Here is a 15572-nt window from a genome sequence, read left to right as displayed (position 1 = left end):
GAACGGCTTTCGGGTTGTAATCCTTTGTGTTTTTTTCAAATGCAAAACAGATGACAAACATCGAATTGAAAATGTAATTAAGTTTGGCATGTATCTACTCCACAACCGATTGCTTGCATCACTGTTTCCGCGGTTGAGAACATCAACAGCATTGTGTCAATAATTGATCAGAGAAGAAATCGTACTTTACCACTCTCAATAAAGAATGATTCGTGATAATGACATCGACTCCACACCGAGAAGTGGACCCGTAGTGGAGCAGATACTAATGGATTCACATGGAGGCTGGGTCCTCAGAGACTGGGATCCATGAAGAAAGAGCGAGAGAGAATACTCACATTAATCTTCCATGCAGGCTTCTGTCATGAAAACACTTTTAATCGCATCCCCTGTGGCTTCTCACTTAACATTTTTCATAAATATAACCTATGGCAACCTTCTTTTGATATTTCACTTTAGGTTCACCAACACAAATGAGATACAATATGAGACCTGTATGAAATATTCTACCTTTACAAATATAAAGGGGTGGCTCATCTGTAAGGACTCGAGCTTTGAAAATGCTGTAAATTATATTTCCCACTGTGGGATTAGATCAAATCAGAGAAAAATAATCATGTTCAGTTTTGATTGACACTGTCAAGGAGGTTTTATGTGGCAGTAGTTAACACTTCTATAGAACTGAACGGCATCGTGCAGAGAGCCATATCTAACATCTAGTACTTTATATTGAATATCATTAAAAAGAAACAACATAGTTTGTACAGAACGCTGTTTGAGCGTATTTTTGATAACCATGATAATTTTTTCCCCCCACTACTAGTGCCTTTTTTGCCCTACTAGAACAACTTTAAGATAATGATCAGGGTTATGGAATACATGCTGAAACTGCTTTACATATCAAGTAGCGCAACTAGTGCACAATTTTGATTCACTAGTAACAAGTAGTTCTACAAGTGTGCCAAAGTTGTCGTACCAGTGTGCAAAAATGTTGTCGAAGATGGCAAGGGAAAAAGTGAAGAAAGAAGACAGTCTTTCAACTTATGGAAACCCGTCTGAGCACTTTTTTGACTTGATATTCAACTCAACGTTCATGCACTACTACTAGTATACTCTTTTTGTCCTCACTTGTGAGGTGTTCAAACGGGTTTCCATAAATTGAACTGGATAATACTTATGCAGTGGGACATTGCTCTCTAGCGGCTGTCTCTAAAACTGCATGTAAATATATTCAAAACATGTAAAGAAAAACGTGGTTCTGTGTAGCCAATCAGAAGCCTCGTGCTTTCCTATTGGATATGAGAGGGCTGTCAATCAAATACCTCAGAGGCTCTTTCTTGCTGGTCTCTTCATTGATGTTTTAGAGGTCGGTGAATGCGCATCTCTCCGTAAAAAATGACGGTCTGGCAAAGTTAAAGAAATATTAAAATATTTACATAAAACATATGTATATAGGAATAAAGAAAACAAAAAAATATATATTTTTATAATCGTATCACTACAAAGGATGTCACTCAGCGTGTCATACCCAGGTGACACCCATGGGTGGCGGAGCTGCTTCCGGACAAGCGGCCCACGAGGACGCGGACGAGACGGACTAGCGTGTGATTGGTCGACCGCGTGCGCGTTCCCGTCGTCTCCTCCCGGTTTTCCTGGCATGACCTTTTCCCTTGGCAACCACTTCCTTCCACCAGGCATCCAACGGCCATCTTTAATCGCAACTCGGCCACCGAAAAGTTCTTTTCTCGCATGTAAACACGGCGGAAAGGCTCGTTTGGCGGCACCGAGGACGAGGAGTGCGGGTTACTACTCTCTCCAGACACGACCCCCAAGCCCCACCTCCCCCGAACCGAACCGAAGGACCGAAGCGGGGCTGTCACGTTAGTACCACAATAACGTACGTGTATGTTTTCCCACGCGGCGTGAATGAGCCGAACCGGTCCCACGCACGCTTCTAGCCTGGTGGAATGTTCTGTAAAGTAAAATGTGTGGACCAGTAGCGTGTTTGTACGGCAGCGTGCTGTCTTCCGGGTAGAATCCAGCAGGTGGAGCTATGTAAGCATACGTCATGGGTTTTTGTGTGAAGGAAACAACAGGGCACGGAAGAAGAACACACTAGTGTTAGTTATCAATCTTTCGAGAGTCTTGACGCATATTTTACTTTAGAAAAATCTCATGGTACCAAACATAAATGAAAGTAAATAAAATATTGGCAAACAATGATAATTAAGTCTGAATTTACTCACAAAGGTACTTAATCAGAATCAGGAGCGTTTCTTAATACCTTCAGGGCCCCTAAAAAAACATAATGGAAGAGCTATCTCGATATATATATATATATATATATATATATATATATATATATATATATATATATATAATTGTTATTATTTTTAAATAATTAACATAAAGCCTGTTTAAAATTAACAAGCCTGTTAGTTGAGTTGCAAATGTAATGGCTAATCAAAAAGGCTTTGTAGTATCACTTTAGCTTTCAAAGCAAAAATGAAGTTTGTACTCACTTTCATTTACCATTTTGTGTCTTGTTGCAGGAAGGATGAGGAAGAAGCAGACGGCCAAGCAGAGGAAGACGGAGGATTCCTCAGACGTGCAGGAGTTTGTGGTTGAGAAGATAACTCGTCGTAGGATCTTCAATGGAAGAGTGGAGTACTTCCTAAAGTGGAAAGGCTTCACGGAGTGAGTACTTTTCTTAATCATACTGCTGTAGGCTTACTTTTCATTTGGAAGACTTTTTCATCAATTTAAGTATTTGTGTAGCTGCAAAAATCGTGTTACCGTAAATCCCGTTGATGTGCTTTCCAAAATATTACTTTTGCCTGAATATTAATTCACACCATTAATTAAACAAGGCAAGTAAGCAAAGACATGCAAAATAAGACAAATTCATAGACACCAGGCTATTTTCATTTCGGTTGCTTAGCAACCAGCAGCAAATATGGGCTAGCTTGCGCTGTACCGCCATTGTTCCTGCACCCTTCTGTGCCCTACTCCGTACTAGTGGGTGCTACAAAAACCTTAAGTGGGGTGTTTAAGCGCCTTGTAAACAGATTGTAAGAACACAAACTGAGGTTATGGCATGCCAAAGGTGTTTTAATACCTGACTAAATCCTTTTTATAGGTTCTCAAAAGTGTCTGAGTCTGGCTATACACTTGGTCGCCCTAGGATAAAAATGCATTTTTCATATTTATGACAACATCCAGGAAGCATATTGTGCATGGTATCTGTGTTTTGCTCTGATAATGACACTTGAATGAGGATTTCGATGAGAGAAAATCGTATCAATCTTTTTATTCACCCCGGTTCCAGTGCAGATAACACGTGGGAGCCCGAGGACAACCTGGACTGTCCTGAACTGATTGAGGCGTATCTGAGAAATAGCCACTTGCACCAGAATGAGGAAAAAGAGCAGGAGTTTGTTCCCAAGGAAGAAATGACGGAGGAGACAGAAATAGTGAGTGTGTTGTCTGGGAGCAGAAATGTTTCCGTCTTACTAAAATAACACCTTAATGTGACCAAGTAGACACTTATATGATTCTTGTTAGTATATTATGGTCACAACATACAAGTAGAATCCTATTTGACTTAACAAAGTAGAATTTTGACCTTTCTAAGTGTGCAGTTGAAAAATGACTAATATTAAAATATAATATTTAAAGATTATTAAATGTGTACGACGGCGTATTAGTGCCACGTATAATGTTTTTTTTAAGTGGCACATTTGTGAGAAAACAAATTCATAATTTTTTTCTTGCAAACTGTGAGTTTGTTTCTTGTAAATTTGTGAGTTTTTCTCTCACAATTTAGCAAAATGTCACAAATTTGCCAGTTTATTTCTTCTAAAAAAAAAATGTTTTTTTGCTCGCAATCTTGACACTTTATAATGTCCCAAATTTGCGAATTTATTTCTCGTAAATTTGTGAGTTTTTCTCTCTCACAATTTTGCCACTATTGTCACAAGTTTATTTGTTGTAAATATGTGAGGGTTTTTTCTTGCAATGTTCACACTTTATAATGTCACAAATTTGCGGGTTTATTTCTCGTAAATTGATGAGGTTTTTTTCTCTGAATATTACACCCCCTCTTAAAAAAAACATTATACGTGGCACTAATACGCCGTCGTACACATTTAATAATCTTTAAATATTATATTTTTATATTAGTCATTTTTCAACTGCACACTTATAAAGGTCAAAATTCTACTTTAAGTCAAATAGGATTCTACTCGCAAATTTGTGAGTTTTGTCTCTGCATTTCATTTCAACCCTAACTCCCCTCTAAAAAAATATATACAGTATATATTTATACGTGGCCCTCATACGCCATGGGAAATGTGAGTATAGCCAATCAATGTAATTAAAAGCAAGATAAAATGTTTTTTCATTTGATATTTTTAACAACACTGTTGTTTATCGCAAAGTAGTCAGCAGACACGACTTCCAGGCATACGCATCACATCGTCTTTGTTTGAAAGAAAGTTAGCCACTTTGTTTATTTTTCCCCACATGTTGTTTTGTGAGAACGTCAAACCACAATTCACCTCTTGTTACCCCGTGTAGTCCCCACCACAGATGCACACTCAGCCCTGCGGTGATGATCCAGACTCGCCCGTGGACTTGATCGCTTACCCTGAGCTCGAGTGCATCATCGGCTCCGCGGACAGACGGGGAGAGCTCATGTTTTTAGTCAAATGGTAACTTAGCTTCCTCTTTTTTTTTGATTGTGCAGTTTTAGAGTGAGCAAGGGGGATTTTGTGTTTGTGTAATGGCTGTAAGTGTGCGACAGTGGTGCTGAATTCAGGGAAGTGGTGCATTAAGTTGAGGCTTGCTAGTTTTGTTAGCCCTTGCAATAATGCGTGTGACGATCTAGTCACTTGAGTGTTTTTATATATGTTGCGCCGCAGGAAGAACTCCGGCGACGTGGCCCTGTTGCCGGCCGACGAGGCGAGCGCTAGGTGCCCTCAGGCGGTCATCGACTTCTACGAGCAGAAGCTGACGTGGCACTGCGGAGACGACGAGCAGTGACGCACGCCGTCGCGGGTTCGAGGTGAACCTACGCCGTGAAGTTTTGAAGTTCAGTTTTACCTCTCTCTCGAGCACCGTCGCTCAGCTGACCTCAAGCACATAACGGCGGGCGTGAACGCCGTGCGATGGCTACTAAACGCTGCTTTTTTTGCAGCCCTGTAGCCTCTTGTGTTATCATGTAGCACACCCTATCACTGTGGACTGTTGGTATCTTTTTTTTAGGGTAGTAATTTCATATTTCTGCTCATTTCTTTCCTCCTCCAGTGTGTGTTGTAGCACATTTTATCAGTAGGCAGTGAACTGACATCTCTGCACTAAACCTACAGTCAGGGATGAAAGAAATAGTGTATAAGTCAAGAAGTAGCCGCAGACAGTGTAAAGCTAATCCCTTTCATATGTGACATGAAGCACATATCATGTAGTTTGAGTATTTAAAGTAAAAATAGTTTAGTAGATCTTTTTACACCAAGTAGCACCTCGAAAAATACTTCAAGTATCCCCACGTAAGCCATAAATAAAGTACAGTAAGGGGGAAAACACCAAAAACTGCTTAAATCAGTCAATAAAAATTAATTTGAAAACAGCTGTGAGAGATTAAATGCAAATCTGTTGTACCTAAAAGTTCAATTTGAACAGTTAATTCAGTGATTCTATTACACACCACTAGAGGGAGCCTGTGTGCCACTGCTGGTACTCTTACTACACTGACAACCACTGCACTACTTGATTTGACCAGCAGAGGCACTGTTGATATCCTCAAAAGAACGATAAGATGTCAGCTATGGGAAGGTGAGCTACAACCCCGAAGACTTGATTTATGGCTCATCTCCAAGTTATTATATTATTATTATTGTATCAGTTATTCTACTTAATACAACACTGGCTTTGAAAAGAGATTACATTTACACTTAGCTGAAATAAATTGAAGTGAATTTGAATCTGTCATTGCAGATTTTAGTCAAATTCCACCTGTAATTTCATCAGACGTGTGAATTTTCACAATTGTGCACCAGACTTTTCCCCATATATAATTATTATTATTATATTTTTTACTTTAATTCATCGTGTGTTTTGTGTTTGTATGAAAAGCTAGTTCCATTACTGTCCATTGTGACACTCATTTTCAAAGTATCTAAAGCTTTTATATAGTAAATGAAACCACTGGTGTGCAGTGAGGGGAGAAGTAGGGTTAAGTGCAAAGTACTTGAGTAAATGTACTTGATTCCTTTTTTATTTCCTTTCTCACTATGTTCTTGTAAAATGTATATTGTGGCTGATGTTTGATTTAAAATTGTCGCCCAGTGTATTTCCAATTAGCTGCTTTGTACCAAATATTTTCTTTCCCTCTTTTTTTGGTTAAAAAAAAAAAACATTGACTTTTAGTTCATTAAAACTGGTGCTATTCACCACAGAGATAAGCAAAAAAAAAAAAAAAAAAGTCACCTTACTGCCCTTAAAGAGTTGTGCACAGTTTTTGCACACACTCTCAAAAAAGTCCAATGTAGCACTTTAGATGAGCAGTGGGATGTCATCGGCCAGTTTTTCTCCTCACGTGCAAGGGACATATCCTGTCACGGCACGCTTGACTTAACCTTGCACCTCCTAATAAAACACACCTACTCGACTACTGAGCGGCTGTTACTGTGTGTGTGTGTGCGTGCGTATAGAGACTGTAGATCTGTGACGTGGTTGCAAATAAAAGAAACATTGTGTGACCTTTACTCGAGGGCCATGTGTATTATTTTTCCTCACGCGCTCGCAACCGCACAAATCTGACAAGTCACTCAGCAGCAAACATGTTATTGCAACGGTATGTGGTACTGGAGATAAGGTTGGTTAGGGTTCATATTGGGACTTGGTGCTTAAAACTTGTAGATAGATTGAAGTCAGGTATAACAAGGTTGAAGGTTTACAGACAGGTGACACATTTGGAAACATAAAACTTTGGTTCTACCTTCATTTCCTATCCCTCTACCATTTCTTTCAATGTGATACAGAGAGGTTAGATATCATGTCATTGCTGCATAAAAATAGATTGCAGTATTATAAACAATTATAGCACTTATAATGGTGGATTTGAAAAGTCTACAGACCCCGTTCAGATATTGTAAAATTATGGCCAAAAGTCAAAAATAAAAAATAAATGGGTAAAAAATGGACTGACCCAACTTTTTAAGTTATTAAAAATTTAAATTAATAATCCACAAAGCAAGCTATTTTTGGGTTGTGTTGTTTTGTGGGTTATTCATTTGGCCCAACTTTTTGGGGTTACCGATACATGAATAACCCAACTGAATTTGGTCAAAAATGAACCGACCCAATTTTTGAATTATTTAACCCAAAAAGGTGGATAAAGTTAAATTAGTAATCCACAAAGCAACCCAATTTGTGGGTGGTTTTGTAAGGTATTCATTTGACCCAACTTTTTGGGTTAGTTGAATAACCCAAAAAGTTGAGTTGGTCCCTTTTTGGCCCAATTTGGGTTATTTTTAACCCAAATGTTTTTAGAGTTTCAATCAAGAGGAATTATGAACACCCAGAAAATTGTCACTAGTCAGTGTTAGTACATAGATTTCACAATTCTGCTAAACCCCCCAAAAAAGTCAGGAAAAGCCTACTAGAAGAGCAGAACTTTATTTGGGGTTAACCAGGCGTTTTAAATGGTAGAAGGTGTTTGCTGGCTCAGACATAAGTTTCAATGTGGTCATTAATTTTTTTACCACAGCTACATCCCAGATTTAACAGGGTGTGCACACTTTTGCAACCATATCCCAGTTTTTTTTTATTTGCACTCTCAAAATTATTTTAGTTGTAAAGGATACAGATGACAAATATGGTTAAATGCTTTGTTTTTTGTCTCATTTAAATCACAAAAACCTAAATCTAAGGCTATATCTAAGGCTCCTATAGCACAAGAAGTTGGACATAGTGGTAGTATATGCATATTGTATATTGCATATGACAATGCAAACGATTGTTAGAGCCTTGTTTTGCTACAACAGCACTGGAGGGGCAAATGGGAGGTGCCAGTGGAAGTCTTGTGACTACAATATTTTTGAAACCTTTGCCCTTTTTTTTTTTTTTTAACAGTAAAGCTGAAAATAAAACCCTCTAGCTCACTGCTATTTGCAACACTATCACACATTCTTGTGAAACACAAACGCGACATGTTGACTTGCAAAACAAAGAACTGAACTTCCCGATGAAATCAGGTAGGCGTGATATTTAAATCTTGACCTTTAACTATGTTTACAAGACATTTGTCTTTTTGGACCTGAGCAATAAGGAACACTTCTATGGAATTTCCTAAAGTGTCATGTCACTTCCTCGATCTGCTGATTAAGAAAAAAAAGCTTCCTTTTTCCCCCCCGCATGAACAGTATTCCTGCATCAGTCCTCCATGCAGCAGGTCATCAGCGTGTGGGTTCGAGACCCACGCATCCAAAAGAATGATTTTTGGCATGCCTACATGGACTATGAAATTTGCTTACATGTAAGTAAACAGCATATTTTTTAACCACAAAATGTTTTCTGTCAATAATAGATTTTTTTTGTTTTTACGCCTTTTAGACAGACAGCGTGTTCTTCACCAAGAAGATGTCACGCGTGCGAAGGAGGTTCAGTGAGTTCGTTTGGCTCCGACAAAGACTGCAAGCAAACTCCATGCTGATGTGGGCGGAACCGATTGGACACTGTCAGGCAGCTTCCCGTGTTATCTGCACTCAGTCAAGGGGTCATTTTGTGAAATTGTCGTTGGCAGGGCGCAACTGCCGCAGCTGCCCCCCAAGAACCCTTTCTTCAGCCTGAACAACGCACAGCAGATCTCGGAGCGCATGGCGGGCCTCCAGAGGTTCTTGGAACAGTAAGAATCAGATTTAAAAAAAATATTCTTTATTTGTTATTTAAATTTATCGGTGTCTGAAATTATATTTACGAGTTAGTCAATCTTAAAATGTTGATTTGATCCCAAATTCCCAATCAAAAATATTGCTTTTGCCAAATTCAAAGATGTACATTAAACAAAGTGCATTTATAATTTATTCCTTCTTCCCTTATTTTTTCTTTTTCTTTCTCTTTCTCTTTCTTTCTTTCTCATTACTTCCCCTTATTGGGATTCGAACACAGAACCTAGAACAGTGAGTCAGACATGTTTACCATTCGACTGTCATACTGTTCACTTTTAGTGCTTCTTCATTGATCCTTTTGTAATCTCCCTTTTTTTCCTCAATTCTTCTGTGTGTGTGTGTTTTTTGCTTCCTTTCTATGTTTCTTCTCAATATACAAATGTAGTTTGCAATGTAGTGGAAAATGAATTAAGCAGCAAAATCCACCCATTTGTATTCATCTCGCATTTTGTCACTTGATGTCATTCTTTTAATAAAACAGAAAAAAACAGGCCGGCCAATCAAATTTGTCTATTTGCGTGACGTCGTCTTGGCGAGTAGCCATGTTGGATTTTTACTCCTCTGCAAAAAAAAAAAAAAAAGACTTTGAGTCGCTTTTCTGACGTCACGTCTGCTCTTTGCTCATTGGTTCATTCCACTGTCTGTTAGCTCAGGTTTGCCCCGCCTCAGAAATGGGCTTGATAGAGCGGTTGACCAATAAATGATAATGATGATGAACTTATAATTAATAATTAATTAACTTTAAATTAATGAACTAATAAATAATTCAACTTAAATATTTACTTGGAATTAACTTAATTCAATTGTGTGTCACCAAATGAAGCAATTAAGTTGGCTCTTTTTAGAGTGCACCGTTGCTCAGGCTCGAATGTGAATGCGAATGTCACATGACGAAACCCAAAAAAGAGGTGAGCAGTGATTGGTCGTTACCTGAGCCCTTATAGGCACTGTGATGTCATTTTTTAGTCAACAGCAAGTAGCAAAATGGCCGCCTCCTGAGATGGATAAAAACAGGTGGATTTTGCTGCTTAATTCATACTCCACAAATGCAATATTAATCAGAATACCATGTTTAGACTAGTGGGACCACATACTGTAGAGCATATTATTATGAAGAAAATTTTGGGGTTGACTTCCCCTTTAAGGACTTCTCCAGTTAAGGAAGGGAATTTTCTCAACTTGACACTTATTAGTTGATAATAAACAATATTTAAAAAAAATTCAGTCCACGGGTATGGAATGCCCTATTACTGAGTTTGTCTTGGGCTCCCAAATGAATAAATTTGCCGCTATTGTTGTCACATGGTAACAAAAATATTTGTTTTGGAGTCAGAATAAACTTAATGTAAAACTTGCTTTTGGCTTGGTTTCAGGCGAGTGAACTTTTTTAGTTAAACAGTTTGAAACTAGAACCTAATGTTAAAACTGCAATTTAAATAAATGACTCCATCGCTTCATATTTTACCGTGTGATCCTATTAAACGGTCAATGGACATCCCTAAAACGTTACTATCCCATCACCCAGGATCCTCCAGAGTCCCCTGCTGCTGTCCGACAGCTGCCTGCACCTTTTCCTGCAGTCGCAGCTCAGCGTGGCCAAGATGGAGGCCTGCGCCGAAGGAAGGACTCGCTACTCGGTGGCCGAGGCGGTACAATGCTGCGGCATCAGGAGGTTTCTGTCCCAAGAGTCCTTGCAGAAGGACTCCAGCATGTCCGGGGACTCTGATTCTGACAGGTAACGCGATGCGTTGAAGTTGTAAGTCAACTTAAGTAGAAATTTCAAAGTTTGTGGATCAGTTTGAAGTTTATTTTTTGGGGGGGGTCAGACCGACTCTAAAGATACATTGGAGCCTGGCCTGAGAGGGCTATTATGACTGTAAAGATTATAAATGTATAATTGCCTTATTATAGTAGTATATATACAACCACTGGCAAAAAATGTTCATTCAGTTGTATAAATGTGAAGAAATAAAAGTAGATCACAGACATGACACAAAACAAATATTTCCAATGGCTACTTTCTGGCTTTAAGAAACACTAAAGCCTTTTTCACACCGCATTTATCTATAGTATCATCTTGACAAATGATTACGTCCCCAAACATCCTTTCAATTGATGGGATAAAAAAAAAAAACAAGTGTCCAAAAATATGCATTTATTGAAGATGTCACCTTCCCGGTGCCTTCATTTGACATGCAGCCCCATATCATCAAATTTGCATGTTTTCTTCAGGCAGCCATTTTCATAAATTTCATTGAAACGGCACCAAACAAAAGTTCCGGCATCATCACCTTGCCCAAAGCAGATTTTGCAATTCATCACTCAATATGACTTCCGTCCAGTCATCCACAGCCCACGATTGCTTTTCCTCAGCCATTTTTTTTTTTTCCTCTTTAGATGTTAATGTTGGCTTTCGTTGAGCTTTTCTATATGTAAATCCCATTTCCTTTAGGCGCTTTCTTATAGCTCGGTCACAGACGGTGACTCCAGTTTCCTCCCACTTGTTCCTCATTTGTTTTGCTTTGCATTTTCTATTTTCAAGACATATTGATTGAAGTTTTCTGTCTTGACGTTTTGATGCCTTCTTTGGTCTACCAATGCTGGTCTAACAACCTTCTCATTTTGTTTGTACTTGTGTCGGATTTTAGACACAGCTGGCTGTGAACAACCAACATATTTTGCAACATTGCGTGATGATTTACCTTCTTTAATCCTCCCTTTTGTTTGTTGTTATAGCTGCACTTTCCTTCCGATCCTCATCAAAACGTAGCAGGGGTGCTGAACTTGTCATTGGCCAGCCAGACTGTTGTTATGGTTGCCCTGTGGGGCCCTGTTAGAAAGGTCAAACCACATAAAGGTATAATTGCTACTAGGGGTTTAACAGTACCTACCCCTAAAATAAATAAATAATTTATTTATTTATTTAAATCACAGTTCTGTAGCTACTACGGAGGACCTCGATTTTAGGTTTCTGTTTTGGTTTAGTAAGGGAAGACAAATTGCTCATCTATTGTGAAAGAGGAACAGATAATGATAATTGAAGTGAAACAGCAATGGCTTAAGTCTTTTATTTTTTCGGGCTGTTAGGTTACCACTCTATTTTTTTTTCCCGGCTGTCGTGATATTCCAATTCACAAATTTGACGTTCTACCACACCGCTAGAACTGACATCTGCTGGCCAGAAGCTGAACTGCACTGTGTTCGCATGGCACTACCCTTATTTTCTGCAGGAACACTAATAATCATCTAATCATATAACATAATTAATTATTACCATATTTATGATAGACAACTAATTGTTCACATAAGCCAAAGAAATGGTTTACAGGCCACATAAACTGATGTAGGGGGCCAGAATTTTGTCTGGTGGTTTGACACCTGTGATTTAATGGGTTCTTGTTGTTTTTGTCGTAATTCTGTTAACAAACAAATGGCAATCAAAACAATACATCTCAAAATGTAATCTCCCTTGTTTGTGTTTCTAGCTCCGAGTGCAGAGACTCAGAATGCCAATTTACAGAAGATTTGGCGTTAAAGCGAACCACATCCGATCAGGTGGGAACCGAGCAGGCGCAAGGCTCTTCCTCAGATTCTCCATGACATAAGTTAACTGTTACCCTGTGCACTTTTTTTTTTATTTACCCTTTCTTGTCATTTTATTGATGTTAAAATTAATGTGTAAAGCATGTAAAGTAAAAAATAATAATTTTTTCAACTGTTTACATGTACTGTAAAAGCATGCTGTCAAAAAAATTACCAGAAGGTGGCAGTGTTGCTACATCCATCTGTTTTCTGCACATATACACGCCGTGAGTGTTGCCTATATTTACTTCATAAACAAACGTATCACATATCACAGTCATTCAGTGGGCCGACTTCCAGATATTTAAACACACGTCTCACAGTGACTGCTTTTATTAATAAGGCGTGACAATCTTGTCGTGACCGGAGCAGAGTTTTAAGACATGTCAGGTGGGCACTCCTCCCTGCAGAATAACTCGCCATAAAGACAGTGTAGCTGGCATTTGCATAACTCCCCCCCCCCCACACACACCATCCCATCCCCTTACACTCACCGTATATGATGCGCCTACATGTGGAGTTCGTGTATGCAGGTGCTCCCACAGTGTGCTCATGCGGAGGTAATGAACACTAAACAGGATGGGGGCTGCTGTGACATACAGTATCTGCACAGCTAATTAGATAAGCCTCGTCCTCATTATAGATTCCGAGCAGGAACAGACACAAAGAACGATGCGAGGATTTGAAAGGATGGGGCGGGGGGGGGGGGGGGGGGGGGTTGTCTTTTTAGAGAACGGCGGATGGGTGAGGAGCCCTCAAACTCAAATGAGAGCAAGGATGTGTGAAAATGTGGAGGTGGAAAGTCTGCTCATGCACGTCCGCTTATGATGATGTTTTCTATGTGAGGGCAAGTTTTTACATATTTGAAATCTATATTCTGCACACAGACACTGTAACTTCACCAAAGACTTTTTGTATTGTGTCCTCATGCTTTCAAGTGAATTATCCTTTATCGTTTTTTATTGCAGGTGTAGGTAAGGTTGATTAATTAATATGTACATATGATTGATATAATCTTTTGAGTCACTTTGTAGCTGTTTATTTGGCAACAAATAATGAAAATAGTTTTTTTTGTTGTTTTTAAGTCAACCTTAAACATTTCTTGGCAATAATATGTTTACATGTGACCTCACTAGTTTAAACATGCCATTCTGATAAATATTACATTTTTGGAATATGAGTTATGAAACAAAATCCAGCCATTTTTATTCGTCTCAGGGGGCGGCCATTTTGCTACCTGTTGTCAACTGAAGATGACATCACAGTTGCTCAGGGCTCAGGTAACGACCAATGGCAGCTCACCTGTTTTCTGAAGCTGAGCCATGATTGGTTGTTACCTGAGCAACTGTGATGTCATCTTCAGTCGACAGCAAGTGGCAAAATGGCAGCCTTCTGATATCGATACAAAATGCTGGATATGCAAACAGAATTCCGTATTTAGACTAGTGGGGCTGCATAGAACATTTTTTTTTGGGGGGGGGGGTTGACTTCCCCTTTAACATGAATGATTCTTAAAGTGTGGTACCACTAGAGTCTAGTGCAGTTTTTTTGGTACCATTTTTCTATATTTAGGCGCAGTGCTAATGTTCAACTAAGTTGCAATAGTATTATTTTTATGAACAATAAGACCTACTATGCATTTGAATGTTGATCATTATGGAGGTACTTGGAACATCATTTCTAACCAAAGGTACTAAAGGATACAGTGTAACATCAAAAATAAATACAAATGTGCTAGACATGAGTATTGACTGTGGATTAGAGAGTATTACATTCTGTATTTATTTATTTGACCCCAGAGTACCTTACTAATATCGCTGATTTATTTCTCTGCCAGCCTGCGTAAAACATCCGAAGGAAGCGTCTACAGAAACCATGACCTGAGGTTACAAAAAAAAAAAAATAGCAATCACAGAAAATTGCCGCCTTGTGTGTCGCCGGCCTATTGCCTGAAGTCCGCCGGAATAGGCTGCGGCTCCCCATGACCCTGAGCAGCAAAAGCGGGATAGAAAATGGATGTCTGGATGGATGGATGTGTTATTGCAATGTTTCTGATAGGAAACTCATGACTATAGATTCTTAAACGATGGGGTTGCTAATGCAGGAGGGTGCCCCATTTCTTTTCATCATATAGCACTTTGTGGCCAGCAATTAAAGATATAATGTTCGGGTTAGGTTAAGTAAATCACACAAAGATTACTTTACAGTCGGCCGCATGGCTCGGCAATGGCCAATAAATCTGCGCAGCATTAAGAGCTTGTTTCTTTACTTAAAGTCTGAGCGATTAAAACGTTGCCGGTGTCAGTCTGACCTGTCCAGCGGCATCGACCACTTCCTTTAATGGCGTATGACCGCGGCCCCTCGGCTGTTAACCTTGAGCCGAGGTGGCCTAGCCCGCTGCCATGACAACACGGACACCTTTAAACCCAACACATCGATCTGCTAACAGCTCCTTGCTTCATGTTGCGTGACCTCCAAGAGGTCAAAGGGAATAAAGAGGGGGGGGGGGGGGGGGTGGAGGGGGTGCAATGTCACCGCACAACTATTCAAACAGGATATTAAAAAAAAAAATCCACTTTTATCACTCGGCAAATGTGTGACCAATGCTAACTGTAATTAACATGCTCATGGTTTGACAGCGTTGAAAAAACAAAAGGCGAATGGAACCTTTGGGAGACGTCCATCTGCCTCCGAGAGACGTGGCTCAAACCTCAAGTCCGCGATTTCACACTTGTCTCCACTCTTATCGCTCGCATCGGCCGGGCCAAAAATCCATTTTACGCTCCGGGAGAAGCACTTGTGTGTTCAAACTCCAGCGTGTGCTCCCAAGCCAAGAACAAATGCAAGTATTGAGGGAGATACGCTCCAGCGGAGGCAAATTACAGATAAATCAGTGGCTGCTCATGCATTTTAAGTGCCACATTATACACAATCCATTAGTAGCCATAGAAGTTCAGCATGACTTGCGATATTAAATCTCCGTGACTGAGACTATGCGGAAACAGTCGATATGTGCCAATAGATAGGAGATGAGAGCAAAGG

At 39.5% G+C, this 15572-nt stretch overlaps 3 protein-coding genes across 4 annotated transcripts in view; 2 read left to right on the top strand and 1 right to left on the bottom strand.

Annotated features, from left to right (window-relative positions):
* The window catches only part of spmip4 (sperm microtubule inner protein 4), a 31630-nt gene extending 29943 nt beyond the window's left edge, over positions 1-1687 (bottom strand). Inside the window, exons 1-2 of the mRNA XM_077575179.1 lie at positions 1529-1687; positions 1323-1403 (exon numbers count right to left, since the gene is read on the bottom strand). The gene's annotated coding sequence lies outside the window, so the exon portion shown is untranslated. The remainder of the gene's footprint in view (positions 1-1322; positions 1404-1528) is intronic.
* Positions 1565-6764, top strand: cbx3b (chromobox homolog 3b). Of its 2 annotated transcripts, none has more exons than XM_077575180.1 (5): positions 1565-1880; positions 2553-2697; positions 3329-3473; positions 4579-4712; positions 4923-6764. In XM_077575180.1, exons 1-5 carry the CDS (start codon positions 1658-1660, stop codon positions 5041-5043), a joined length of 768 nt encoding a protein of 255 aa, XP_077431306.1. In that variant the 5' UTR covers positions 1565-1657; the 3' UTR covers positions 5044-6764. The 2 variants fall into 2 exon arrangements, with proteins under 2 accessions (XP_077431306.1, XP_077431307.1); XM_077575181.1 differs by having other exon boundaries at positions 1748-1897.
* Positions 6765-7405: 641 nt separating this feature from the next.
* On the top strand, positions 7406-12668 carry snx10b (sorting nexin 10b). The gene is made up of 6 exons (XM_077575954.1): positions 7406-8255; positions 8424-8536; positions 8614-8714; positions 8804-8905; positions 10474-10683; positions 12434-12668. The coding sequence occupies exons 1-6, from the start codon at positions 8246-8248 to the stop codon at positions 12546-12548; spliced, it is 651 nt and encodes a 216-aa protein (XP_077432080.1). The 5' UTR covers positions 7406-8245; the 3' UTR covers positions 12549-12668.
* The last annotated feature ends 2904 nt before the right edge of the window (positions 12669-15572 follow it).

This window comes from Vanacampus margaritifer, chromosome 9 (assembly GCF_051991255.1).
Source record: "Vanacampus margaritifer isolate UIUO_Vmar chromosome 9, RoL_Vmar_1.0, whole genome shotgun sequence".
NCBI lineage: Eukaryota > Metazoa > Chordata > Actinopteri > Syngnathiformes > Syngnathidae > Vanacampus > Vanacampus margaritifer.
The sequence above is the reverse complement of the archived record's forward strand: the minus strand, read 5'-3'. Positions and strand labels throughout refer to the sequence as shown.

Excerpts from the sequence above, each read along its gene's own strand:
- cbx3b (XM_077575180.1), top strand. The coding sequence starts at position 1,658 with ATGACCTTTTCCCTTGGCAACCACTTCCTTCCACCAGGCATCCAACGG. Across the intron at positions 3,474-4,578 it reads TGACGGAGGAGACAGAAATA|TCCCCACCACAGATGCACAC; the intron begins GTGAGTGTGTTG and ends TACCCCGTGTAG. Across the intron at positions 4,713-4,922 it reads CTCATGTTTTTAGTCAAATG|GAAGAACTCCGGCGACGTGG; the intron begins GTAACTTAGCTT and ends GTTGCGCCGCAG.
- snx10b (XM_077575954.1), top strand. Across the intron at positions 8,537-8,613 it reads ACTATGAAATTTGCTTACAT|ACAGACAGCGTGTTCTTCAC; the intron begins GTAAGTAAACAG and ends TACGCCTTTTAG. Across the intron at positions 8,906-10,473 it reads CTCCAGAGGTTCTTGGAACA|GATCCTCCAGAGTCCCCTGC; the intron begins GTAAGAATCAGA and ends CCCATCACCCAG.